General features: G+C 46.2%; 1 protein-coding gene across 1 annotated transcript in view; it reads right to left on the bottom strand.

Annotated features, from left to right (window-relative positions):
• Window positions 1-996: 996 nt before the first annotated feature.
• Window positions 997-27,740, bottom strand: part of LOC137776228 (O-acyltransferase like protein-like) — a 62,453-nt gene continuing 35,709 nt past the window's right edge. The window contains 9 exon segments of the mRNA XM_068562466.1: window positions 997-1,122; window positions 1,432-1,574; window positions 7,273-7,364; window positions 7,366-7,457; window positions 9,801-9,933; window positions 11,487-11,600; window positions 16,028-16,107; window positions 17,540-17,705; window positions 23,611-23,712. Coding sequence (XP_068418567.1) covers window positions 997-1,122; window positions 1,432-1,574; window positions 7,273-7,364; window positions 7,366-7,457; window positions 9,801-9,933; window positions 11,487-11,600; window positions 16,028-16,107; window positions 17,540-17,705; window positions 23,611-23,712 — 1,048 coding nt within the window.

Below are 27,740 nucleotides of genomic sequence, written 5' to 3'. Positions count from 1 at the left end.
CTGAGGGCTCTAGGGGAGAATCCTTCCTTGCCCCTTCCAGCTTCTGTGTCTGCTGGCAATCCTTGGTATTCTTTGGCTTGCCAATGGCCATCTTCTCCTTGTGTCTTCACATCGTCTTCCCTCTGTACACGTCTGTCTCTGTGCCCAGATTTCCCCTTTTAGTAAGGACACCAGTCATATTGGATTAGGGCCACCCATTCCCCAACCCCCATGATCTCATTTTAACTTGATTACCTTATTTCCAAATAAGGTCACTTTCTAAGGTACCAGGGGTTTAGGACTTCATATCTTTTTCAGGGGACACAATTCAACTCATAACATAGACCATCTCGGGAATTCCCCGGCAGTCCAGTGGTTAGGTGCTTTCACTGCCGTGGCCTGAGTTCAATGCCTGGTCAGGGAACTAAGCCGTGCAGCGTGGCCAAAAAACAAAACAAAACAAAAACAAACAAACAAAAAAACAAGAATAGACCACCTTGTAAAATGAACAATGTTTGAAAGATCTATAATGACACACCCATGATTTGTGCACACTAGTGGGTCATACCATCCAGGATAAAGTTACGAGTCTACAAAGGTATCATAATAACACAAAAACAATTATAATGTACAAAACGACATACTGTGATTTTACCAAGAAAAGTGAGCATTAAAACCTGAAGTACATTAAATTCACTACATTTGATGTTCTCCTTTGATCACTGATATAGAAAATACATGCAGTATGAGACCCAAAAAATCCAGATTTTTTTGCTAAAAAGTTACATTGGAGGGCAATTATTGTGCTACTAAACAGATTAACACAACTCTTTTATATAGTAAACACTCAGAACTTTTTTATATATTAAAGAACTTGTATACCTTAAACGTTCACAAAAATCAGATTCATACCCTTTTTTGGGGACACAAGCATTCATTACATAAACAAGGCCACACTTGCCTTTGCTCATCAGCACCCACAAAGGGCCATCCACTCTTTTGGATTTTACCGGAAGCTCACGGCCCTGCAGGCACTGATCCCAGCAGGCACCGCTTCAGTTCCTGACATGGTTTCTCAATGAACAGCGTCAGGGCCAGCCCAGTGATGAAGGTCAGCAAACAGTGTCCAGAGAAAAGATAGAACTAGGGAGAAAGAGGGGCAGAGTGGACACAGTCTTACTACAAGATTCCTATTGCATTTGGAATAAGTGTACCATCCTGGCTATATGAAATAGACCTGTAAGACAAACAGCCCTAAACGTTAAAAATAAAGAGAAGAAAAGAAAGATATTATCCTGTGCTGAAGTCCTCCCTCCAATAAAACAAAGAACAGTAGGCTTTTGACAAACAAACAAACAGAAAATAAGGTTCTAATGAAGCCAATAGTTTGCTCTGCTCCAGGGGAGAGCAAATTGCGTTGCTACAATGAGCTGAGAGCTGGGGCTGCCTCACCATGTTGATGTCGGTGGAGTGAATAAGCGTCTCCTGAAGCCCATTGTAGAGGATGATGAGGTTGGGGTGCACCAAGTAGCAAGCGTAGCTCAAGCTGGCCAGGAAGCTCCAGATATCCCAGGAAAGCAGCCGGTGCCCCAGACCTGGAGGGAATAGGCACCGATTCATGGAGCTTCTAGCCCCTCCCTGGGCCTGGGAAGATGCCGTATCATCACTGCTCCCCCTGGCTTCTGCCTCTAAGTCTGTGAACTTTCTACTGAGAAGGTCTTTTTTCATTATAATTTTTAAGAGAATGTACTGAAACCAACAAAAACAAAAAAAAACCCAACTTCCCATTGCAGCAATATGAAAATAATAATAAGGGAGGCTAATACTGAGTTTATGGCCAGTTTAATCCTTAGTGGGTTTCAACCTCTGAGCACAAAACATTCCACATATAAAACTTGCAACCTCAGAATTGGAAATAAGGGTCTTTGCAGATGTAATTAAGGTAAGGAATGGGTGGTGAGATCATCCTAGATTAGGGTGGGCCCTAAATCCAAAGTGTCCTTGTAACAGACAGAAAAGGAGACACAGACACAGTGGAGAGACACAGGGAGATGGCCACGTGAAGATGGAGACAGAGATTGGAGTGATGCGCCCACAAGCCAAGGAATGCCGAGGACATAGGAGAGGATGGAAGAGATTCCCCCTCAGAGCTTCCAGAAGGACCTTGCCAACACCTTGATTTTGAATTTCTAGCCTCCAGAACTGTGACAGAATCAATTTCTGTTGTTTCAAGCCATCAAAAAAAAAGAAAGAAAAGAAAACATCCAGAGTAATCTTTTAAAATCACAAACCAGGTCACGTCCCATGGCATTTAGAATAAAATCCAGATTCTTCCCCATGGCCGTGAAGGCCCTGCATGCCCTGACCACTACCTTCTTCTCTGTCCTCATTCCCGTCTCTCTCCTGCCTTGATCTTTGATCCCCATCTCACTGGACTTCTTGCTGTTCCTCTCACCCACTAAACATATTCCAGACTGAAGAACGCAGCCTTAGCATTCCCTCTGCCTGGAGTGCTTTTGTACCACATATTTACAAATGCACCCCTAATGCAGTTAACCTCCCACTCCTGATTTTTTTTTTTTTTTTTTGCTTTTAATTTTTGGCCTCACTGCACGGCTTGCAGGATCTTAGTTCCCTGACCAGGGATCGAACCCACATCCTCGGCAGTGTAAGCATGGAGTCCTAACCACTGGACCACCAGGGAATTCCTCTGATTTATTTTTATTCACCATATTTATGTGCATCTGAAATTATATTACAAATACATTTACTTAATATGGCTCTGGATTCATTTCCTATGGCTACTGTAACAAATTACAAAAACATGGTGGCTTAAAACAACAGAAATTTATTCTCTCAACATTCTGGGGACCAGAGGTCCAAAATCAGTATCAGTGGCCAAGATCAAGGTGTTGGCAGGGTCACCTTCTCCTTAGAAGCTCTAGGGGAGAATCTGTTTCTTGTCTCTTCCAGCTTCTGGTGGCTTTGGCATTCCTTGGCTTGTGGTCGCATCACTCCAATCAACATCAGCATTTTCATATCTCTCTCTGCCCCATCTTCATATCACCATCTCCTCCACGTGTGTGTCAAATCTCCCTCTGTCCCCCTCCTATAGGGATACATGTGATTGCATTTAGGGCCCACCCAAATAATCCAAAATAATCTTCCCTTCTCAAGATCCTTAACTTAATCACATTTGCAAATTCCCAGGGATTAGGACCTGGTAACTTGGAGGCCATCATGCAGGCTACTAGAGTCTCCTGGTCTCTCACTTCCCCTTCCCCATTGCAGTCTCCTACAAGAGGGGGATTTTTCTTGCCTATTGTGATATCCCCAGCATCTAGAGCAGTGCCCGGCATAGAGCAAGCATATAATCAAGTAAATAAATAGAGATGGACTCATAGACAAAATGTGCATTTGCACCCAACTGAATCCCAAATGACAAGATGAACCAAGATATTTACTGTGGAACAAACAAAATAGCTGTAGAATTAAGTCAGTAAAAAACCCATGTCATACAGGTAAGCCAAACACAAAGGAATGTGCCCCAGCACAAACAATACCATGTCATGAACTGCCATTGGCTCCAGCCAATTAATCACATTAAATTAACATTAATTCAGATTTTATTGGTTTTATGGTTACTTTATAAATTTGTTTTGGCTTTATAAATATATGTGCTATAAACATAAAAATTTGCATCTAGGTTTATGTTTGCTAGTGTTTAGGTAAAATTAGGATTAAAATAATTTAAGCCAATACTAAGGATCCAAAAGAATTCTTATTCCTTTAGAATGGGTCCGCCTATTATTAAAGTTTGAGGACCATTGGTGTAGGTGACACGGCATCACTGAGCAGTTTGTTTGTTTGTTTTTAATATATATTTATTTATTTATTTGGCTGCGCAGGGTCTTAGTTGCGGCATGTGGGATCTTTTTTAGCTGCGGCATGCAGGATCTTTAGTTGTGGCATGCGGGATCTAGTTCCCTGTCCAGGGATCGAAACCAGGCCCCCTGCATTGGGAGCACAGAGTCTTAACCACTGGACCACTAGGGAAGTCCCAGCACTGAGAAGTTTTAATCGAAGGAGTGACATGGTCAGAAGGTGACTCTTGCAACTCAACAAGACCAGCATGGTCTGCATTGGCCATGACTGAAGATGATGGAAAAGATGATCTGAACCATCAAGATCCCTCCTTGTCCTGACAGTCTCAACTGAATTCGTCTTCTTCCTCAAACGTGACCACATGACCCAGCAATTCCACTACTGGGTATATATCCAAAAAACCCCAAAAACACTAATTTGGAAAGATACATGCACCCCAATATTCATAGCAGCATTATTTACAATTGCCAAGATATGGAAGCAAGCTGAGTGCCCATCAACAGATGAATGGATAAAGAAGATGTGTTGTATACATAAAATGGAATACTACTCAGCCATAAAAAAGAATCAAATCTTGCCATTTGCAACAACATGGATGGACTTGGAGGGTATTATGCTGAGTGAAATAATTCAGACAGAGAAAGACAAATACTGTATGATATCACCTATATGTGGAATCTAAAAAATACAACAAACTAGTGAATATAACAAAAAAGAAGCAGACTCAGATATACAGAACAAACTAGTGGTTACCAATGGGGAGAAGGAAGCGGGGAGAGGCAAGATAAGGGTAGGGGATTAAGAGGTACAAGCTATTACATATCAAATAAGCTACAAGGATATATTGTACAACACAGGGAATGTAGGCAATATTTTATAATAACTATAAATGGAGTATAACCTTTAAAAATTGTGGGGCTTCCCTGGTGGCGCAGTGGTTGAGAGTCTGCCTGCCAATGCAAGGGACACGGGTTCGAGCCCTGGTCTGGGAAGGTCCCACATGCTGCAGAGCAGCTGGGCCCGTGAGCCACAGTTACTGAGCCTGCGCGTCTGGAGCCTGTGGTCCGCAACAAGTGAAGCCGCGGTGGTGAGAGGCCCGCGCACCGCGATGAAGAGTGGCCCCTGCTTGCCACAACTAGAGAAAGCCCTCACACAGAAACGAGGACCCAACACAGCCATAAATAAATAAATAAAATAAATTTTAAAAAAAAAATTGTGAGTCACTGTATTGTACACCTGTACCTTATATAACATTGTACATCAACTATACTTCAATAAAATAAATAAATAAAATTATGAAGAAGAAAAACATGTTCTTTTATAAGTATACTTTTCTAAAGGTCATCAGGTGGACACGTTTTTAAAAAATTTATCTAACCCATCACCTCCTACATTCACCTACTGATCAATCTTGGTATCTTACAGATAGTGCTGGAGATACAAACCTAGAACGTCAGTCACACCTATAATTGTGGTTGGCTAATAACAATACACCTTTGAATGATAAATTGCTCAAGAATGAGCCAGAGGGCTTATTCATCGTTTGAATTAAAAGAGGTATGTATTATACACACTCAGGTTAATGACTGATAGTATTTACTAGCTCCACTGTACTGGCAATACTGCCAATTTGTTTAATCTTCTAACTTAACCTAAGTCACTCCTCTCTAATCCTGCTGGACATTACCCAGTTTGACCCAGCAGGACTGTCACCTTAGACAGGGATACTGTGCTGTTTGTCACCACATCAGAGGTGGCCTGTACCAGGCCAGGGGGAGCAGTTGTGTATGTTCTGAGGCTCTGTCAACAGCTCAGGGCCACCGTCACCAAGTGGAGGTCATGTGATCCAAACAGCCGCCCATAAATGCAAATACATCAGTCAAGGAGAACGCAACCTGATGCCTCTTCAACGTCATTTCTCCATAGAAGGGAAAGCTTTTTAAATTGAAGTGAAAGAACAAATCCCTCATCATTATATACTCATAAAACTCAAGAACGATTTGAACAATCAAACATCTTGGGGGTGGGCGTGGCTAGTGTACAGAAAAGAAGAGCAGGGCCTGTGGGCGGTGCCCTCAGGCCTGGGCTCACTTTCTAGCTGAGTGACCTTCCCACGCTGCTTCATCTCCAGGCACCATTTTCCTCACTGAGAAACAGAGCTAATTATAGTTCTACCTGTAGCGGTGTGGCCAGTATTGCCCGAGACCACAGGGGTGAAGTTCTCCACAGGGCCTGGCGTAAGCTTGTGCTCAGTAAGCAGGACTCTGTTATGTTCACTTCGTCAGGCTTCTCCAGCTACCTTTGCTGAGGTTAACGGGTTTGGGTTCACAGGAGAAAGTTTAAACTCACCCTGATTATCTCACAGGGGTATAAAGTTGTGTTGCCTCCACCTGGCTCTAATTCCGTCATTTCAGGGCTTCTGGGCAGTGCAGGGCCAGAACCTTTGCTGGGTGATTCCCGCCAGCCTTTCTCTGTCATTTGCTGACACCTCAAGCACCTCATGCCAAATAGAGAGGAAAGGTGGAAAACGTCAGGTGACTTGAATAGACAGTTCTAATCTGGAGAAGATCCCTTTCTTTCCATTTAAGCTCTTTTTCTGCCCGACCCTGAAAGCCAGGCTCTACAGAAACAGTGTCCCCAGTCATCAAAGGGCTGAAGGGGGTGTTGCCAACTCTTCAGTCTCTACGCTCAGATGAGGAGACCGAGGCCAGGCTGGGTGTGGTCAGTACTCTTGTCCCAGCACTGGTAATTTTTTTTTCTCACGACATTACCCACTACCCGTTCTTTTCCAATTTCTAAACTAGCTTCATTGGAGAGGCTGCAAATTTTTCTTTCAGAGCCTGCATTTGTATATAAACCAGTGTAAACATCTAAACCAGAATATGTGAGTGGGTTTCCCCGAGTGTATAGACAGATGGATGCTTTTGAGTCACTATCAGTCATTCAGCAGCAAATAAAAGTCTCTCTGGGTACATGCGTTTTCACACCGTCGCCTTTTTTTTTTTTTTTTTTTAATATTTTTCTTCCCTCTCTTTGTTTGCCAAGTGCTATCTAAATTTATTTATTTTTATTTATGGCTGTGTTGGTTCTTAGTTTCTGTGCGAGGGCTTTCTCTAGTTGCGGCGAGCGGGGGCCACTCTTCATCGCGGTGCGCGGGCCTCTCATTATTGCGGCCTCTCTTGTTGCGGAGCACAGGCTCCAGACTCACAGGCTCAGTAGTTGTGGCTCATGGGCCTAGTTGCTCCGCGGCATGTGGGATCTTCCCAGACCAGGGCTCGAACCCGTGTCCCCTGCATTGGCAGGCAGATTCTCAACCACTGCGCCACCAGGGAAGCCCTCACACCGTCGCCTTTAACAGGCCAGTGTGTGAGCCCAGAGCAAGCCCCGTGCTGCGTCACTGCATCCTACTTCCGTGGCCTTCCTGACGCGCGAACAATACCCAGCCCTCAGGGGCCGCCCACAGGGGTCGGGGGAGGGCACGGTGACAGCAGCGGCAACTAAGAGGCGGCAGACGCGTCACCCACCGTGTATGCCAGGGCAGCCACTAGGGACAGGGTCGACAGAGAGCAAATCCACTGCAGCAGAGCCTGCACCTACAGGGAAAGGAAAGGCACCGTTCACAGCCCGTTTTGGCCACTGTGTATTTAATTCTTTTTACGCTCACTTTTTGTGTGTTATTAGTGACTTTAGGGGTCTATTTGTAAACCTCAGTCCATGACCAAATCTGACCGAATAGAAAGTTCAGATTAGTGGTTACTGGGGTGAGGGTCGGGGTGGGGTAGGGGACAGTGGGCGGTGTGGCCACGAAGAGGTAGCACAAGGGTGACCTTTGTGGTGGCAGAGGAGTTCTGTACCTTGATTGTGGTGGTGATGGTTACACAAATCTACAGATGTGATAAAATTGCACAGAACTATACACACACACAAACGAGTGCACATGGAACTGGTGGATCTAAGGTCTATGGATTGTGCCAGTGTCGATGTCTTGGTTGTGATCATGTGCCATAGTTACCTTAACACGTTCCTGGTGGGGAAACGCAGGTCAAGGGTACACAAGATCTCCTCTACTATTTTTACGACTTATGGTGACTCTTGAATCATTTTTAGATGAAAGTTAAAAGAAAAAAGTAATGCTCTAACCCACTCCTAACCTCCCATTCTGTTCCTTAGCCAAATAAGGTTCCTTGATTGCTTCTGTCCCCTACCATAACTGTGAGGGGCCCTGGCACACAGCCTGTACCTGGGCTGCACCTGTCACTAGGGACATAAAATGGCGGAAGGAATGGGAGAATGGAGATGTTTCCAGCTCACAGAATAACCCCGTGAGTTAAATCCTATTACTGGGCTCAGTTCAAGATCTTAGATGTCACCTTACTTGACCTTTTTAGACCCAGACCTATCTTCCAAGGGTCTCTCTTGCTTCTCTGTTCCAGTTCTCAAGGTGCTATGATGACATCTACATCAACCTGAATTAGCATCTTATCACTCTACCATCTTGTCTCTAAAGAGAAGCTCTCCCCTCCTTGGGTCTCAGGTTCCTGCCCTAGGTTCTGGCTACAGGGAACAAAGTTACTTCCTCAGGGGCTCTCCACAAGCCTCCTCTTAGCCTAGGGTCCCCTACACTCTTACTCAGAATGCACACTGACTTACTCCTACCACATGGAATATGCCTCAGCTGCCTCCAGCTGGGACCCTGTGTTCTTATTTTCTGGCTTCTACAGTTTGTGCTTGGCCTATTCATCCCATCGAAGTCATTCCTCCAGTTCTGCCTGACTCGGGTTCTAGCTCCATGCTCCCTGGTCCTGACCTGGTCCTCTGAGTGGTTCCCAAATGCCCCGTCATCGTCTTAGGCTTTCCCCTCTGCTCACACCCAATTTCTCCCTGGGCACCATGAACCTGGACTCTGCTAAAGCACCTCTTGAATGGTCCTCTGTTGTAATCTACAACTGAATTGTGCATTTTCAGGGGACTATCATAACTCCAACCTATAGGAAAATACACCTGTAGCACCTGTGTATCCATTCCTTCCAATAAAGCCCTAGCTCCTGTTCCTGCTATGAGCAACACAAGATTTTCCAAGGACCAGCGCCTCATCTCTAGAACGTTTTGGTGAGGTACCCACAAGCCCTAGGCAAGCCAGTGTAGGGCCTAGCAGTGGGGATTTGGGGTCAACATTGCCCCCTAATAATGCAAGGGAATTCTTGGCCCTTCTTCCATTGAGAAGCAAAGTATCCGTCATTCATTTATGGAGTGATTTCAGAACCAGGTGCTAGAAATTCAGAGGTGAATAAGACATGTTCTGCCCTCAAGGTCTTATGGATCAACAGAAGTCATATGAAAAGGTTTTGCACAGTTCAAGGCCAAGGTAGTATTTTAACTAGATTGCCCTGTGGGTGGACTTGAGATCAAGAAGACAAGAGGCAAGAAAACTAGTAAAGAAATCCAAGTGAGAGATGAGACGAGCTTCAACAAGGTCAGTTGGTAAAGGCTACGAGAGGATGGCAGGAGAAACAACCCGCGGAACTTGGTGGGTGATCGGATGGGGAGGAGAGGGCAACGAGGAGGAGGCATCCCACCCGTCAGAGCCTTGGTACAGAGCCAGAGAAACCACTGATATGGGAAAACACACCCAGTAGGAGGGCAATGGCCATGGTTCATGGTTAGGTGGGTTGGATTTTTAATAGCACAAGCTTTTTGGTTTCCAGAGATAAGATTCTTGGTCAGATTGGACAGTTCCATCTGGGAATCAGGTCGTGAGGTGTCTAGAGGGAAGAAAGCTGTTACTTTGCCTTCCAGATGGAATTTCTTTCCTGTGGGTAATCATTCTGATTCACCATCCAATGTCATTAGTCAAGCCAGAAACCTGTGTTCATCTTGGACGCCTCCAGTCCCAAGCAGACCCAGTCCTTACAGTGAGGTATGGGGAAATCATATACCTTGGTTTTGAGAATGTTTGCCTCGTGGTTTTGGTGCATGAGAATGCTCAGAAAGAGGCCCACAAGGAATGGCCCAAATCGGCCGCAGGGATTCGTGTAGTACTCCAAGATATATAACACAGCTGCATTTTCACTGAAAAACACAAGGACGTAAGGCCAAAGGTTACGTTTGATCTGGACATGGAAAAAGGAATCCCTCAGATGTCCACTGGGGCAATCAGCAAACCCAAAGGAAAACTGGGTGTACATTTGTTCATTTCCTCAGTAATAATCCACAGACAGTGACCTCATGATCCTGCCTTGGGCCACAGCTGGTTTCCGAAAATTCCAAATTCCCATGGGCCCCTCCACACTGGATCCCAAGGAAATGTGACGGCTGTGTTCATTTTAAATAGTTGTTTCTGGTGGCTGGTATGCTGGGATAGCTCTAAAAATGTGGTTCCCAGAGGTGAACCTCTTCTGAAAGGAGTGAACCTCTTCATGGAAGCACTTACAAAATTCGGTTGCTTGGGCCACACCCCCGGAGATTCTGACTCAGTTGGTCCAGGATGGTGCTTGCTGGAAGCATCAGTGGGATTTCAAATCTCCCCAAGTGACTCTCATTTGCTTCTGGAGTTGAGAACCACTGGGCTACACAGGAGCGAGCCTCCTTCTCGGTCACCTGGCTATGCCCACAGAGGCTGATGTCATGATGAGAAGGGCATGATGTTTCCCTGGTCAAAAGGCCTGGGGTGTAGTCAGTCACTCATTCATTCATCTATTCCACTCACAATACATTTTGAGCACTTTTGTGCCAGACACGGTTCTGGGCTATTTTACATCAGGAGGTCAGTGAAGGCTGCTCTGAGAAGGTGATGCATGCACAGACACCTATAGGAAGTGAAGGAACTAGCCCTGCCAAGATCTAGATCCTAAAGGAAAAGTATTCTCCTGTGAGGGAATGGCAAGTGCAAAGGCCCTGAGGAGGGAGCATGCTGGGTGTGTGGAAGGAAGGAGGCCAGTGTGGCTGGTCCTGAGTCAGCAAGCAGGGAAGTGATAGATGAGGTAAGACAGGGATTCTGCCTTGACACCAATGGAGGAATTTGAGCAGATGACTGACAGGATCCGATTTTCATTTTCATCTCTCTGACTGCTGCCTTGAGAATAGATTAGCAGGAAATCTTACCAGTTTTTCCTGTAGAAGACACAGGGTGTTTATAAGGAAGAAGTGTTATATATACCCCCACTGGAAAGGCAAAATAGCATAGTGGGTAAGGTCCTAGGTTCAGCTCACAACTGTGTCACTTACTAGGTGTGTGACCTTGAAGAGGTAACCCCAGCTTCCTTAAATTTCAGTCTCTCCATTCCATAGTAGAGATTCCAAGCGGCAGTTCGCCGCTGGAGGAGAAACGCAGTACAGCCACTTGGGGGCGCTCCTTTCCTCCGAGAAGTATTTCAATGGGCAACAGTGAGTTCCCTGTGTTTTCAGAGCAGACCCCCAGCACAAGTTGAAAGGTTCAGAAGTTTGGAAACAAACACGCAATCAACTTTCCCATCAAGGCCGAACAGTTCCCAGCCAGTTTTTCCAAGAGCCGATGTGCACAGTGCAAAGAGCCTGGCATCCATACAGCAGCCCTGCCTGGGAGGTCCTGGCCAGTCCGAGGGCAGGCGAGGGATAGAGCAGGGAGGGCTGGGAACCGCGGTTACCTTGCATCTGACGGAGCTGCCACTGGAAGGTTATAAGCCAGTGTGAGCAGAGCAGAGGCGGTGAAAGATGCCAAGAACAGCGTGGCCCCGAGGAGGACAAGGGTGTGCTGATTTCTGCAAAGAAGAAAGGACGTTCACTTTCCTTCACCGCAAAATTTGTGGACACGAAAGACTTGCAACCTTGGCCATCAGAGGCGCTTCCTGCCAGCCTGCCTTTGAGAGAGGCTGCCGTGGGCGCAGCTGTGGCCGAGTGGGGCCGGAGCTGGGCTGGAGTTAGAGAGCCTCAGTTAGCCTTTAGTCTTGACCGTTTACTAGCTGCCGGGCCCTGGGCAGGACCTTGAACTTGAATTTCTTCATCTTCACCCTGAAACTTACTGTGCAGCTCAAAATGAGACCATGCCTGGGAATCTCCCTTGCCACCCATGAAGCGCTGTATGGACAGATGTGGTGGTTGATTGAGGAGAGAGGTGACTGTCAGGCACAGGTGGGACACAGGGATCCTCCGCCCACCCGAACGGAGAATCTGACAAATATCAGGGTGCAGGTAGTTCATGTGGAGGTAGGAATAAGGGATGGGGTTGGAACAGGGAAGCAGGGAAGGCCAATGCAAAGATGCAGTATCATGGTGGCCAATGCCAGAACGTTCTGTGGAGCCTTATGAAATGCAACTCAAAACTAACTGTCCTGGGGGATGAAAGAAAGAAGCATTTTCCTACTGTCTTCTATACCCCCTTGGGTCAAAGGTGGCCCCACAAAAATTAATTCCTCCACAGTCTGGGACTTTGCATGTGTAAGGCTGAGAGGGTTCCTGAAGGAGTCCCAGCTGTAGTATGTGGGCAGTTCTGGGGCAGGAAATGAGATTTCGGGACACAGGCTCAGAGCAAGGCACTGTTTGGTTGTATCTACTTGGAATTGTGAGGGTCGGGACCAGGAGGCTCTGCAGTGGTATGGAAGAATTGTCAAACATGAGTGCCAAACCAACCAGCACAACCCTGCCTTTAGCAGTCCTATTCCAGTGCTTGAAGTTGCCATGGTTCTTCACGAGGAAGGGATGAGATACCGTTTGCTTAACACCACAGTGATACAGGGAGCAAATTATTTTTATCTAGAGTGCCAATTCTAGTTTAGCGTTAATGCTTGGAATGGAAGAAGAGTCCTAGCTCAGTGGTGCAGTGATTGACTAGTAATGTCTGCCATGAGTGTGGGCAGGAGAGGTATGGCAACAATGCTGTATGTTTACCGTGCCTTTTGCCAGACCCTCCAGTTCAGTCCTCCTTGAATTATTAGAATTCTATAAGAGTGTGTTATCTGAAGGAAAAAAGCCCTATCTTTTATACCTCTTTCCATTTAGAGGCTAAATGTAGTAGCATAGTCACAAGTTTGGGTAGTGTTGGTTTTTAGCTGAGGAATTGAAATCTACCTTCCATGACAACCTCTCGGAAAGATGCTGACATTGGGGCCAGGATGCCTCAGTCATAAGGACACTCAAGTAGGTTCCCACCAGGTCTAGAGTGGGGAGGTACTAAGAACTCACTGTCCTCGGTGGGTGGTAAACCATCCAGTCAGGCCATCCAGTAAAAACCCACATCCACCCAAGGAAATATTTGTTTAACTCCCTGGAGGACTGGAGCCCAAACCATGGCACCTCTTCTCAGGAGTCAGACAAGTCTCCACTAGCTACCACCGCTACAAAGACTCTAATAAAAGCTTCCTAATACAGACTATTAAGGGCTGGATTGTGTCCCCCCCCCAACACACACACACACACACCCACCCACATTCTAAACCCCGGGACCTCAGAGTGTGACTCTATTTGGAGATGGGGTCTTTAAGAGATAATTAAGGTGAAATGAGGTCATTGGGGTGGACCCTAATCCAATATGACTGGTGTCCTTATAAGGAGAGGAGATTCAGACACAGATACCCCAGAGGGAAGACCATGTGATGACCCAGGGAGAAGACAGCCATCTACAAGCCAAGGAGAGAGGCCTCAGAAGCAACCAACCCTTTCTCCACTAAACACCCTGACCAGCAGTCAGGGCATCCTGCTGCCAATGCACCTCGGAGGGAGCCAGCAGAGGCTTGCCCTTTCTCCTCGGCCGGGGCTTCAGCACTGGCTGAGCCACGCACCTGCCCACCTGTACCTGCAGGCACCCGCCACGTGTCCAGAGCCCTTCCAGCAGCCATAGCCCATCACAGAGGGCACTGTGCTAGCTCCCATATGTACGATCTCGCTTTCTCCTCTGGCCCTGATGTGAAGTGTATCATCTCCATCTCATAGACATGAACAATGAAGATGAGAGTCCAGCGACTTACACTGGGTCCCCCAGCTGGTAATTTATCAGTCATGATTTGAACCACATCTTCTGACTCAAGCTCACTATACCAGCAAACCACCTCTGTACCTAGTGGAAGCATGGAACGATGTTTTTTAAGTGGTCAGCCAAAAACTCTTCTACATTTGAAGTTAGGAAGCTTCACGTACTTCAGATATGCATGTAAATAGACAGATCTGCCTTTTTAAAAATTGTTCAATTCTTAGGATACATTAAAATTTGGAGGGACTTCCCTGGCAGTCCAGTGGTTAGGACTCCACACTCCCAATGCAGGGGGCATGGGTTTGATCCCTGGTTGGGGAACTAAGATCCCGCGTGCCATGCAGCGCCACCAAAAAAAAAAAATTGGATGCATTTTCCTTGCCCAGGATGCTTGAGTCTTTGCATGTGGCTGGAGTGGGCAACATCATGGGTCAGCCTGTGATTTAAATGTCTCCTTGCAAAGGGCATTAACAGGTAATCGTGAAACAGAGCTGGTCAACACATATTTGGAATTCAGCTCCACTGCTAGTAATCAAAGCCTTACAAATTAGATGTGAAAAATGAATTTTTCTTACATACCTTAAAATAACAAGGTTTGCATTTTGGGGTTTTGTAAAATTATTAATAGTCCATATTGACAATGGTGTAATTAGATGGCCAGAGGACTGAATATTGATACAACCTTTAAGGAAAGCAATTTGTCATCATACTTCAAAAGCCCAAAAGACTCATGCCCTTTGACCCAGTAATTCTTCTTAAGGATATGCATTCTAGAAATATCAGAGTTGGAGACAAATGGTTGCCACGAAAATGTTTATGAGACGGTTATTTATAAAATTGGAAATAATCTAAGTATTTAACACTAGGGGAAGATATAGGTAAACTATAGTTCATTCATGAAATGGAATGTTATACAGACATTAAAAGTATGTTAACTTAAAAAATAAAATAATATAGGAAAATGCTTATATCATAAAACTATTAGAAGAAAGATCTAAAGTATATATGCAGAATCCTTTCGTGTATAAAACACTGTGCAAAATAAAAGATCAGAAGAATAAACATCGGGCTTCCCTGGTGGCGCAGTGGTTGAGAATCTGCCTGCCAGTGCAGGGGACACGGGTTCGAGCCCTGGTCTGGGAAGATCCCACATGCCGCGGAGCAACTGGGCCCGTGAGCCACAATTACTGAGCCTGCGCGTCTGGAGAGGCCGTGATAATGAGAGGCCCCGCGCACCGCGATGAAGGGTGGCCCCCACTTGCCACAACTAGAGAAAGCCCTCGCACAGAAACAAAGACCCAACACAGCCATAAATAAATAAAATAGTGTTTAAATAAAAAAAAAAAAAAAAAGCCAGCTTGTATATCACCTGCTCTTTAAAAAAAAAGAAGAATAAACATCAAAATATGGATAGCAAAATCACCTCTCCCTGAGAGAGGAAACAGGTCTAAAGTGATTGTTTTTTCCCTTTTTTATCCTAATATTTTCCAATGTTTCTTAAATTGAACATGTATTTTAACAAAAAGAATAATATATCTTTTAAAATATGGCATGGACAATCCACAAACTATAATTCTCCCGTGAATTACCGAGGCCTTAAGAGTTTTTCTAAAACTAACAAAAATTAAGGTGATAAACATGCAACGTGGGGAAGCAGGTACACTGATGCATTGCTTGGGACACTATAAATTACTCCACTCTTTCTGAAGAGTAATCTCACAATATGTAACAAGCACCGCAAAATTGTTCCTACCCTTTGACCTAGTAATTCCACTTGGAAATAACCCCCCAAGGAAATAAATACAGAAGAGGAAAAAGTAGCATGTTCAAAGACATTCGTTGAGGTGCCATTTATAATCATAAAAAATCGGAAACAATCTAGGTGCCCACCATAAAAAATGGTATATAAATCCTAAAACTGACAAGTAAGCAGGTCATGTCCAGATGCGGAAATGTTTCTAAGAACAGTGAAATGGAAAAAAACTGAGACTAGATATAACAGACACACTGATTATAACTCTGCAAAAATACAGACTGATTGTGTAGGACAAAGATTAGAGGAGAACTTAGAAGAAGTAAACAGTGGCGGGTTTGGTGTCCACGCTCTTCTGGAAAGTTCGTTTCCTAAATCGTAAAAGCTGCTTTGCCCAGAACTGGATACTCTCTTAACAGTCTTATGAAAGAGGCCACACGGGGAGAAACACTTGTTCCAATTAGACTCACTTTCCGTGGAAGAAGAGGATCACCGGGGTCATGAGATGGAACTGAAAGTCATTGGCAAGATACCACGTCCAGCCGTTGCACTGGAAAGAAACCAGCAAAGGTCACTTCTCTCCTTCACGTACCAGCTCTGCTCCACATCGGTTCACCTTCCTGGACCAGGGGGAGGAACTCAGTAGGCGGGTGGGCGAGATTTCCACGGGAATAGAAAGGACTTTGAGTTACAGACATTTCACATACCTCATCTCAACTAATCGTTATAACAATCCCGGGGGAGTAGATATTATTACCATTTTACAAACTGGAAATTCAGACAACTTTTCTCTCTTGTTGAAAACAACAATAATAGCTAATCTCCCAGGACAGTGTTGGGAACTAAATTCCATCACGTTTCACGGATGTAAGGATTAATTATCCTTATGGTGCGCTGGAGTCAATGTTGTTCTCTCTTCCTTGCCTTCCTGCCCTCCCGCAACTCCAGGTGGAGAGAATGTGTTCATTTAGAACGGAGGCCTGGCTGCAGGCGAGCTTTTGTGGGAAACCCCAGAGGTCCCACGCATGACTGACAGGAGATCGGCCGGCCAAAGCCACCAGGCGGTTACCTGTATTTCTAACTCAATGTGAGGCAATTCCTGCGGGCAGTTTTCTCCAGGGCCTCAGAGATAAAAGGCGCCTTGGCCTCCCCTCCCACGCCCTCGGTCCCAGGGGGACCAGACTTATCCGAGAGAAGTGACAGCTTTCCTTGTCCCACGTATGGCCCAAGCCAGTCTGACTCTGGGAAAACAGCCCAGCCTCTCCTCCTGGACCCCGTCACAGACGTGGGTCCACCTGAAGGCAGTTAGACAGCGATGTGCACCCCGTCGAAGCTGCTGGGCACTTGGGAACTAAAGGCAGCCGTCTGGTTGGCCAGCGGTCATGCGGCCCCGCTGTAGCGATGCTCCTTTCAGCTGTGCTTTCAAGGCGAAAGCAGTGACGTGGTTTAATTACAGCTATTTCACTTCCAGTTGCTCCAGGCTCATTGGGAGGAAACTAGGGCTTTAAGGAAGCCAGGACCAATATATACAGGCGTTGTTGCTCTGTCAGATCTGGCTGGACACGGGATAGGATTCATTCTGGGGAGCGGGTGGTGCCACGTTCCGTCTCATTACTGGTTCTCTGGGCGGAGGTGAAGAAAGTGTCCTTCCCCCTGGGGCGACATGGACCGGAACGGAACCGCGATGGGGCAGCAGTAGCTGCATCCGGGGCAGGCACCGAGATGGTTGCCCCCCCAGACCCACTCCCCTGCCCCCGCTCCGCTTGCACAGCAGCTGCCCCGTCAGGGATGGTGCCGTAACTCCCACCCCATCACCAGAGGCGAGTCTTCCCACCCACAGCATCACTATTACTCCAGAGAATATGCCAGAAGAAAGCGGATCAGACTCAGGTTGGCTCTGGGAAAGTTCACCAAACCACGTGAAGGGAGACACCGGATTGCACCTCTCTGCCCTTTCACGGCCAATGACTTATTAAACTCACCGCATCCTGGACCGACAGGAAGTTATCTAGCAACAGCAAATACGGCCAGCACGCTTGCTGGCAGTTCTCCAGGTGGAACTCGGGCACTTCCCAGACGGGTCTCCAGGGCACAAGGGAGAACAATCTAACCGAAAAGCACGCTGAATACAGATGAAGAGGCTGCAACCTGGCAGGAAAAAGCTGGGCAAGAGGGTGACTCTCCACAGAGGCTCCGTTCGGTCCCCTGGGTGGGCACATAGCGATGACAGATAAGATGTTCGAAAACAGATTGTACTGCGGGGGGGACCACCTCCCCACACACCCCTCAAACCTGCATACATTTGTGTTCAAAAGCTTTTCTTGAGCACCTGTCATGTGCTGGCGCAGGTGCTACTTACGCAAAACTACTGTTATTCACTGAGCAAGTCATACGTGTCAGCCACTGTGCTAGGAGCTTTCTAAACCTCAAAATACTCCTGTCAGGTAACTATGACCTCGATTTTACTAATGAGGAAATTATAGCTCAGAGAAGTTTGAGTCACTTGCCCCAGATGGTCCAACCACGTAGCAGTACTGAGATCTGACATTGTTGCGTGTTCCTTCCACGAGGCCTCCCTAGATGAAAATCGCTTTCCAGTCTCCCTCTTCTCCTCCCTCCCTTCCTCACTTTATTTCTTCTTTCCTTCCCTCATACACTACCTGCTTCCAAGCAGGATCTGCAGCAGCTACAATGATGATGAATAAGGCACTAGATGTCTAGACCGGGGCTGTTCAATAGAATATAACCGGAGACAAGTCGGCCACTTAGCTAACATCTTCTAGTGGCCACCTTTTAAAAAGTCAAAAGTACAATTAATTTTAATAGTATACTTTTTTAGCCAATATATTCAAAATATTATCATTTCAACAGATAACCAATATAAAAGAATATTGAGCTATTTTACATTATTTTTCTTTTACTGAGTCTTTGTTTAGCCGCACCATGCGGCTTGCGGGATCTCAGTCCCTGGGCCGGGGATTGAACCCAGACCACGGCAGTGAGAGTGCAGTGTCCTAACCACTAGACCACCAGGGAACTCCCTTACCGAGTCTTTAAAAGCCGGTGTGTATTATACATTTGTAGTACATCTCACTGGTCCACCCGTGTCTGGTGGCCCCTATTGGACACCGTGGGAGGCACGTGCAATTCTGGCGTGGATTCTGGGTGGGCCTCCATCAGAGCCCTCTTTTTTTAAAGAACCTATGTAAGACTGCAGGTTTGTGCAACAAGGATAGAGCACGTGGCCCAGCAGCACCTCTGAACATCTCGGAAGGGGCGTCAGGGCCTGGGGTGGGGTATGACAGACAGGGAGGGCAGGGCTGCTGGAGGAGCAACCCCCCGCAGAGATGGGGGTCAGCACCCTGCCTCTGGTCTGCACCCAGATCCGGACCTGTGGGACTCTTCTCCTACCCACAGTGATAACATCCTTCACAGAGAGCGTCAGGTGGGCGGGAGGGTGGTGGGTATTGGGGAACAGAGCTGAAATTGCTGATCAGATTCAGAGAGAAAGGACGCCAGCTATGCCAAGATGGCAACTTCCCAGATCAGCTCAGGCGACAGCCACAGAGCCCTCACTGGGTCCTGGGTCCTGCCAGATGAGCCACCTGACCACGCTGCTTTGCAACTGCTCCCACAGGCCCTGGGCTCTCACCTCCCTCCCGGCCTCCCTTCCCACCATCTGTCCCCTCCATCTCCCCAGGGAGAGTAAGTCAGTGCCCTGCTCCCCTCTGAACCAGAGTTCAGGTCAGTTGTCCTCAGGAGGGAGCAGGGTAGAGGCCAGTGTCCAGCCCCAGGCAGCCTCCGAGCTGGGGCCAGCGGGGGTGGATGGAGGCTGCAGGGTGGACCGTGCCTGGGGAGGTACAGGGGAAGGAACGTGAAACATGATTTCTAGTTTTGTCTAAATTTTCCACACTGAGAAAATCATATAATTTCTCGCTTTGCTCTTCTATGGAAAAGGGGGCCGATGGTTCCTTAAATTCTTCTAAGAAGGTGGATGATTCCTGCCTCCTAAGATTTTCTGAGAATCAAAGGAGATCAATAAGAAAACTGAAACGTGGGAAGCGTCGTATAAATGTACATGCGCTTCATTTTTGTCCGAGCTTGAAGATTTAAAGTTAAAGTGGGTTTTCAAAGATTAAAAAGTGTGATACCAGCCAGTGTCACGGGGGTGTGAGAAGCAGGCCTTCTCGTACCTGGCGGGTGGGAAAGTCCATTGGGAGATATCCATCAGAACGTTAGATGCACCAAATTATGGATTCCACTTGTAGGAATTTACCCTGCAGACGTGCCCAGACAACTGCGCAAAAATGTATAGACTTTGTATCATCGTCTAAGATTGCAAAAAACTTGGAAATTACCTTCATGCCCATTCATGGGGACAGGTTAAATACGTGATGGATGGGCCACCCACATGGCGCCATCCCAGGCAACCTTAAAATCAGTGAGGTGAGCCCTTGCATGCAAACAGAGAAACATGCCAGTACTAAATCGTTAAATAAAAAAAGCTATGTGCAAAATAATGCTGCATTAAGTGTAATCCTATTCATGGGGACAGGGTAGGGGGTGGGGAAAGTACATGTAAATAATACGTGGAAAATCCCTGCAAGAATGAATTCATAAGAAACTGTTAACACAGGTGTCCTGTGGGAGGTAAGACTGGAAAGGGTGCCTTTATTTTTAGTACATGACCTCTGTTTTAGTTAGACATTATTATCAACAATTTTTTTAATCTACTAAACTAATTTTTAACATGTGGCTCCTAGTTGGAATAATCACACAGCTGTAAGGGTCTGGAGCCTCTACTCTCCTCGTTCCCGTGAGATAACATCTGTAAGGGCTTACCCCTAGAAACTGGGTTTTTGCCTTTTCTCTAATTTGCAGTAGCCCGCACTTGGGCCCCCCTCTTCTGCCCTCTCCCCAGTCTATTCTCTGCCCTGCAGCCAGAGTGATGCTTACAAAATGTAAATCTGACCATGCCACTCCCCTACAGGAATCCTCCGAAGGCTTCTGCTCTCAGAATAAATGGAAAGTCCTAAAGACAGCCCACTGGCCCTATAGACCTGGGCCATCACCTGCTCCCCTCCCCTCCACCTCTCTGCCCTCATTCCTTCTGTTCCCCAAGACGCTTGCTCCACTCTGGCACCTTTGGGCTCCTTGAGATTCTGCAAACACGTCAACCACGGCTCCCTCCTCAGGACATTTGCTCTTGGTTCCCTTTCGTGGATCCTTCTTTGCTCACGGAATTTTTTTTGCTTAGAACATTCCTTTAATTCCTTCAGGGTTCTCGATAAATGTCACCTTCCCTGACTACCTTCCCAGAGGAAGACCCTCTGTCTTGCTTCCTTCTCCAAATTATCACTCTGTGGCACTTATCATCACCGACCTATTATAAATGGATTTGCATATTGCAACTTAGTGTTGCATATTTGTTTATCTATTGTCTATCTCTAGTCACTAGACTGTAACCCCCATGCCAGAGGCACTTGCATGGCTTCTCAACTGCTGAATCCTCAGAGCCTAGAACGGTGCCTGGTACATAGTGGACCCTCAATAAATACAGAAAGAGCAAGTGAGCAAATGATCTTACTTCCACTCTTCTTGGAGTTAAAAAGGCAAGTAATAAATCATAATTGAGTAAGAACAGTGAGTCTTGCCATCATGAATGAGAACATCAGAATAGCTAGGAGCTGGCTGCTTTTTCACTGGGTTTACCTTAAAGAGGGTGTTTTAAGGTTGGTGATGCTTCCCTTATTTTTCTTTTGTCTGTGTGTTTATTTTGTTTTGTTTTTGGTGTGTTTGTTTTTTTAGCCACACCACTCGGCTTGTGGGATCTTAGTTCCCCAACCAGGGATTGAACCCGGGCCCTCGGCAGTGAAAGCGCAGAGTCCTAACCACTGGACCGCCAGGGAATTTTCCTACTTCCCCTATTTTTCAACAAAGTTTTGCCCCGGGTTGGACTCACTCTCTTCCTGGCTCCCATCTGGCACTCTTCCGGAGCTCCCCATCTCAAGAATTCATTACCATCCTCCATGTCGCTTGAGCTGGAAAAGCTGAGTGTCCTTGATTGGCCCTCTCTCCATTCCCACTGCCCATCGCCAGTGCACATCCTGCAACAAATTACTCACTGGGGTCCTCGCCACCATCTTGCTCCATGAGGCCTCACCAACTCACCCCCCCCCCGCCCTGTGCTCCCTCTGCCCCCCACGACTGCTTTATCTGCCTAGTAAAACACGTCTTGCTCTTCAATCCCCAGCTCCAGGATTTTTCTTCTGAAGCAAGTTTCCCAGGCAGAACCCACCATGCCGTTGGATCCCACACCCCAACCCCTAACAACCCATCTTGGCATTTATCACTAAGAACCCTTGGCCTGCATGCCAGTCCCTCTCCTCCAGAAGACCACAGGGCAGGACAGGCTACTCAACCCAGTGCCACGTGCCCAAAAGATATTGAAAGAGTAAGCATTCTGTCAAGCGTTCAGAACGAGAACTAGATTTATAGAGCTTGGGGCATGCGGGATCTTCTGCCGCGGCACTCGGGCTGTCTGTTGTGGCGCGCGGGTTCTCTCAAGTAGTGGCGTGCAGGTTTTAAAATTTTTTTCTCTCTATACTTGTGGCGTGCGGGCTCCAGAGCACGTGGGCTCTGTAGTTTGTGGCACTCAGGCTCTCTCGTTGAGCCGTGAGGGCTCAGTAGTTGTGGCGTGTGGGCTTAGTTGCCCCTCAGCATGTGGGATCTTAGTTCCCCGACTAAGGGATCGAACCTGCGTCCCCTGCATTGGAAGGCAGATTCTTTACCACCAGACCACCAGGGAAGTCCCTATTTTCATTTTTGAGATGAGAAAACTCAAGCACAGAAAGGTTGAGACACTTACTCAAGGTCACACAGCTGGTAAATGATTGAGCCAGAATGCAAGCCCAGGCAGACCAGAGTCAGACCTTACCTAGTCCATTTGACGAACTCAGAAGACTGTTTCAACGCTTCCCTTCCTGTTTTGTGACAGTGCAGTGTAACAAGAGAGCCATGGACCCTAAGTAATGAGATCTGGGCTCAGCAACAAACCATGATTTAGAAAGTGTATAAATGAAGGGTTTGGGTTACGTGAGTTGAAGTTCCCTTTTCTCCTTAAACTTCTGCTGTCTCATTACATGACTGCCACTCTGCTATCCCATTGGTTCATATTCTGTCCCAATATTGTATTCCTTTCTGCTCTGACCAACCACACATTAGTTCTGCTTGACAGCGGAATGACCATCATCCCAAGCTTCAAACAGCCCCTCTCCCAGTTGTATCTTATTCTATTTTTATCATTACCATTAGTCTCTTATTTACAGGATCCAATTGCTATTAATTTATATGAGCCATACAAATTCTGTCGAACATAGATTCCATGAGAATCTGACTGTATGTTTATTGAAATGTGCTGTCCATCAGCTGAGGAATAAGGGTGTTTTTGCTGGCTTAATATAGTTCAAATTCTATTAGGACAAATACCATGAATAGGGCTTCCCTGGTGGCGCAGTGGTTAAGAATCTGCCTGCCAATGCAGGGAACACCAGAGCCCTGGTCTGGGAAGATCCCACATGCCACGGAGCAACTAAGCCCGTGCGCCACAACTACTGAGCCTGTGCTCTAGAGCCCACGAGCCACAACTACTGAGCCCGCGTGCCACAACTACTGCAGCCTGCGCGCCTAGAGCCCGTGCTCCGCAACAAGAGAAGCCACTGCAATGAGAAGCCCGCGCACTGCAATGAAGAGTAGCCCCCGCTCGCCACAACTGGAGAAAAGCCCATGTGCAGCGATGAAGACCCAATGCAGTCAAAAATAAATAAATAACATAAATAAATTTAAAATAAAATAAAATAAAATCTAAAAAAAAAAAAATACCATGCATACTGGTATCTTCCGCTGGCAAAAGCCATTACACCAGCAAGAGCAACAGTATTTAAGGAAGAAAACTATTTTTCTTTGAAAATTCTTTCAAAAGAGGGTTAAAGACTAACAAATAATAAATGATTACACAGCAATAATGAATTAAGAAATCATATAAATAACCTACCTTGTAAGGCGACTGAGAAAGTATCTGAGTATGACTTTAGGGGTTTTTCCTTTGTCTGAATTCTGATGCATCTTTAAAAAGGACCTTGCACTTAACCAGCCACTGAAAGAAAGAGAAGAATAGATCACAGGAATGATTTATCAGTGATACAGTTCATGGGTTAATTTGGTTGTCTCTATCAGGACACAGTAAGTTATGCTGCAGTAACAAAACATCTTCAAGGCTTAAAACAATAATGGTTTTTTTCTTGTTCATGGTACATGTCCATGGCCAGTCACCTTGGGCTCAGCAACTTCCTCACTACGGGAGGCAGGCTGATGGAGCGGCCACTATCTGATAGTTCAGCAGTGACCATGGCAGAGGATAGGACAAGAGCGTTCTGGAGGGCCTCAAGTTAATAAGTAAATGTTCTAGCCCAGACGCGACATGCTTAAGGTTGTTAGCATAATAGCAAGACCAGGTACTACTCCTGGGTCAAACCTAGTGATGGAGCCCACCCAACCATCATGGGGCCAGGAAGTGGAATGTTACCAAGCACCTGGAGGGAGGAGAGCCAGAAATACTTGGTGATTGACACTAATAACTACCACATTGGTCTTTTGAAGTCATAACATCAAAGCTTTGCATTTCTGTAGTGTCACATCATTTTCAAAGCACTTTCACTAACGGTGTTGGTTTTGCTTCTCCAGCCATACCAAACCACTCTGCAGTAAATGTTTGTTGAGTGAATGACTGAATAGATGAATAAACAGCCCTGCTAGGCAAAAGGGAAAATATTACCATCCCTGCCTACCTAGTCAGGAAATTGAGACTCAAAGACTAAGTGGGCTGCCCAAGATCCCAGTTAGAATTCTTCTTAACCAACATACCCTGATGACAAATTCATTACCCAGAACATTCAGCTCAAGAAACTGAGGCGATGCCTTTGGGTTATAACTTGATGGTAAGCAAGTATGTGAGTGAGCTTCCCAACCTTTTTTTCCCCAGTTTTGTTGCGATATGATTGACATACAGCACAGTATAAATTTAAGATGTACAGCATAAGGATGTGATTTACATACATCATGGAGCAATGATCACAATAAGTTCAGCGAACATCCATCATCTCATAGAGACACAAAATTAAAGAAATGGAAAAAAGATTGTTTTCCTTGCGATGAGAACTCTTAGGATTTCCTCTCTGAACAATTTTCATATAAAACACACAGCCGTGCTCATTATGTTTATCGTGTTGTACGTTACATCCCTGGTACTTATTGGTCTTATTACTGCGAGTTTTTACCTTTTGAGTTTCCCAATCTTTTGACACTTATACCGATGACCCTTGTGGGTGTTTCACTAAAGAACAAATGTGTTGGACTTCCCTGGTGGCGCAGTGGTTAAGAATCCGTCTGCCAATGCAGGGGACACGGGTTCGAGCCCTGGTCCAGGAAGACCCCCCATGCCGCGGAACAACTAAGCCTGTGCACCACAACTACTGAGCCTGTGAGCCACAACTACTGAAGCCCGCATGCCTAGATCCCACGCTCCACAACAAGAGAAGCCACCGCAATGAGAAGCCCATGCACCACAACAAAGAGTAGCCCCCGCTCGCCACAACTAGAGAAAGCCTGCGCACAGCAACGAAGACCCAGTGCAGCCAAAAATAAATAAATAAATTAATTAATTTTTTAAAAAAAGAACAAATGTGTTTCCTCTTGCAAAAGAAGGCTGTGTGTGTGTTGGGCAGGACTTGGAAGGGATCAGGGAGGGTTGGAGAATGCCTTTATTCTCTTCCAACAAGAGTTTCTTTTGAGATGCAGCAAGTTGGATTCACTATAATAGGAACAAAATTTATAGAGACATGTAAAAGAGAGTGCTGAGTTGAGGAAGTAGCACAGCCAATTCTGATTCCAGCCTCCTCTTAATTTCCGGAAAGAATGAATCAGGGTCTCACTCTGTGTGCGGGCATGCACCATCCTAAGTTCACAAGGACAGAACAAAGAGAAAGGCTGGCAGGAAAACAGACTCTGAGCAAGAGAACTCGTTCCAGGAGGCTAAACAGACCCAGTGACCTAAACAGACTGGGAAAGAATAAAATCCTGCAACACAGATGTATGAAGTCAGCCTGAGAGATAGAAAAGGATTGCAAAACCATCACCAGTGATAATCAGAAGTCTTTAGTATTACTGTGTAAATATATTAGTGACTTAGTGGTTAAGACATAGATTTCCCATGAAAAAAACATTATATTTCAGTTCTGATTCTAACTTCCCTAATTGGGAGGACTTGGGCAAGTTATTTCATCTCTAAACATCAACTTCCTTATCTGTAAAAATGGGCCCGATATTGCTTCCAACTTTATAGGTTCATTGTGAGATTTGTATGAGAGAAAAGATTTTAATCTCTTAGCACAATGGCAATACTACATATCACTGTTAGTAATATTTCCATTGTTTGAATGAAAATTTTATTTAAAAGACGGTGTGCACTTTCTAAAGTAATAAAATGAAAATTGGAAGGGGAAAAAGAGAAAACAGTTACTGAGACTGGCAATGAGAAACAGAAGCAAATAGGAATAAAGAAAAAGGAAACGTATGTCTTAGTCTCTTGCACTGTGTCAGGATCTGTTGGCTCCCACTCTCTGCCACTCTCAGCTTTGCACGCCAGGGCTGGCACGGTGGTTCTCAGACGTTAGCGGGCAGCAGCGTCACATGGAGGGCTTGCTACAGTCAGAGGGCCCGATTCAGTGGACCTGGGGTGGGGCCCGAGAATCTGCATTTCTGACAAGCTTCCAGATGATGCTGGAAGAGACCATATTCTGAGGAGCACTGATAAAAGCAAGCACTCCCTGGGCCCCAGACTGAGCCCAGGGTCAGGTATGTCATCTTTATAATAAAAAAAGGTGGGGCTTCCCTGGTGGCGCAGTGGTTGAGAATCTGCCTGCCAATGCAGGGGACACGGGTTCGGGCCCTGGTCTGGGAAGATCCCACATGCCGTGGAGCAACTGGGCCCCGTGAGCCCAGTTTCTTGGACATCTGAAATCTCTGTAGCCTTGGCCTGTGTTTTGGATAACTCCGGGCTGACCCAATGGCTCTCTGTTGTCTCTGATTCCCACTGATGGCCCTGGGATGACCAGTGGCCTTTCATGCCCTTCATTCTTCCCTCCTAGTGGCAAGTCTCCAGCTTGAGTTTTGCTTTGGTTCCAGCCATCCTGATCTGTCCTTGCCAGCTCCCCTCCCTGGGCTTGGAGCTCTGCCAGCCAGTCCTAGCCAGCCTAAGGTGTCTTTTTCTTGTTCTTACTAGTCTCCTTGCAGGGAATAGAGTTCTGGTCTTTGAACTGCTGTCCCCTGGGCGGACCTCCCCACCCTCCAGAGCCTCCCACCCTGCACTTGGACTTCAACTGCCTGGTTAGACCCAGCTATGCCCTCTTGGAATGTCTGGTGCCCAGTGGTTCCCATATCATGGCCTTGTTCAGTGCAGACGGTAGACTCTGACCCTTGCCTATCTGGGCTACTCTCTGTTGTCACTCTGGCCACCTCCGAGCATGCCCTAGTGGTCAGGTCTCAGCTCATTCTGTACCCTACTTCCTCTGCATTACCCCCAAGAACCTACCACGCCAGAGTCATAAAACAATTAAGAAGTCATTTCGACAACTACTTATTGAGCAGTACTATAAGCCTAGCGCTGCTTTAGGCGCTGATGACAGCAGCACCCAAAACAGAGAAAAATCCTGCCTTCTATTCCAGTGGAGAGAGACAGAAAATAAATATATAAACATATAAATAAAGTGGCATCTATAGTCTGTTAGATAAAGAAAAACGATAAATCAGGACACATGAAGTCTTATATGTGGAATCTAAAAAAATGCAACAAACTGGTGAATATAACAGAAAAGAAGCAGACTCACAGATAGAGAGAACAAACTAGTGGTTACCAGTGGGGAGAGAGGGGAGGGGCAAAATGGGGTGGGGAAGGGTGGTACAAACTACTGGGTGTAAGACAGGCTCAAGGGTGTACTATACAACACAAGGAATATAGCCAATATTTTGTAATAACTGTAAATGGAAAGTCACCTTTAAAAACTGTATAAACATTTTTGGGACTTCCCTGGTGGCACAGTGGTTAAGAATCCGCCTGCCAACGCAGGG

This window comes from Eschrichtius robustus, chromosome 14, assembly GCF_028021215.1.
Source record: "Eschrichtius robustus isolate mEscRob2 chromosome 14, mEscRob2.pri, whole genome shotgun sequence".
NCBI lineage: Eukaryota > Metazoa > Chordata > Mammalia > Artiodactyla > Eschrichtiidae > Eschrichtius > Eschrichtius robustus.
This window is presented reverse-complemented; position numbering and strand designations above follow the sequence as displayed.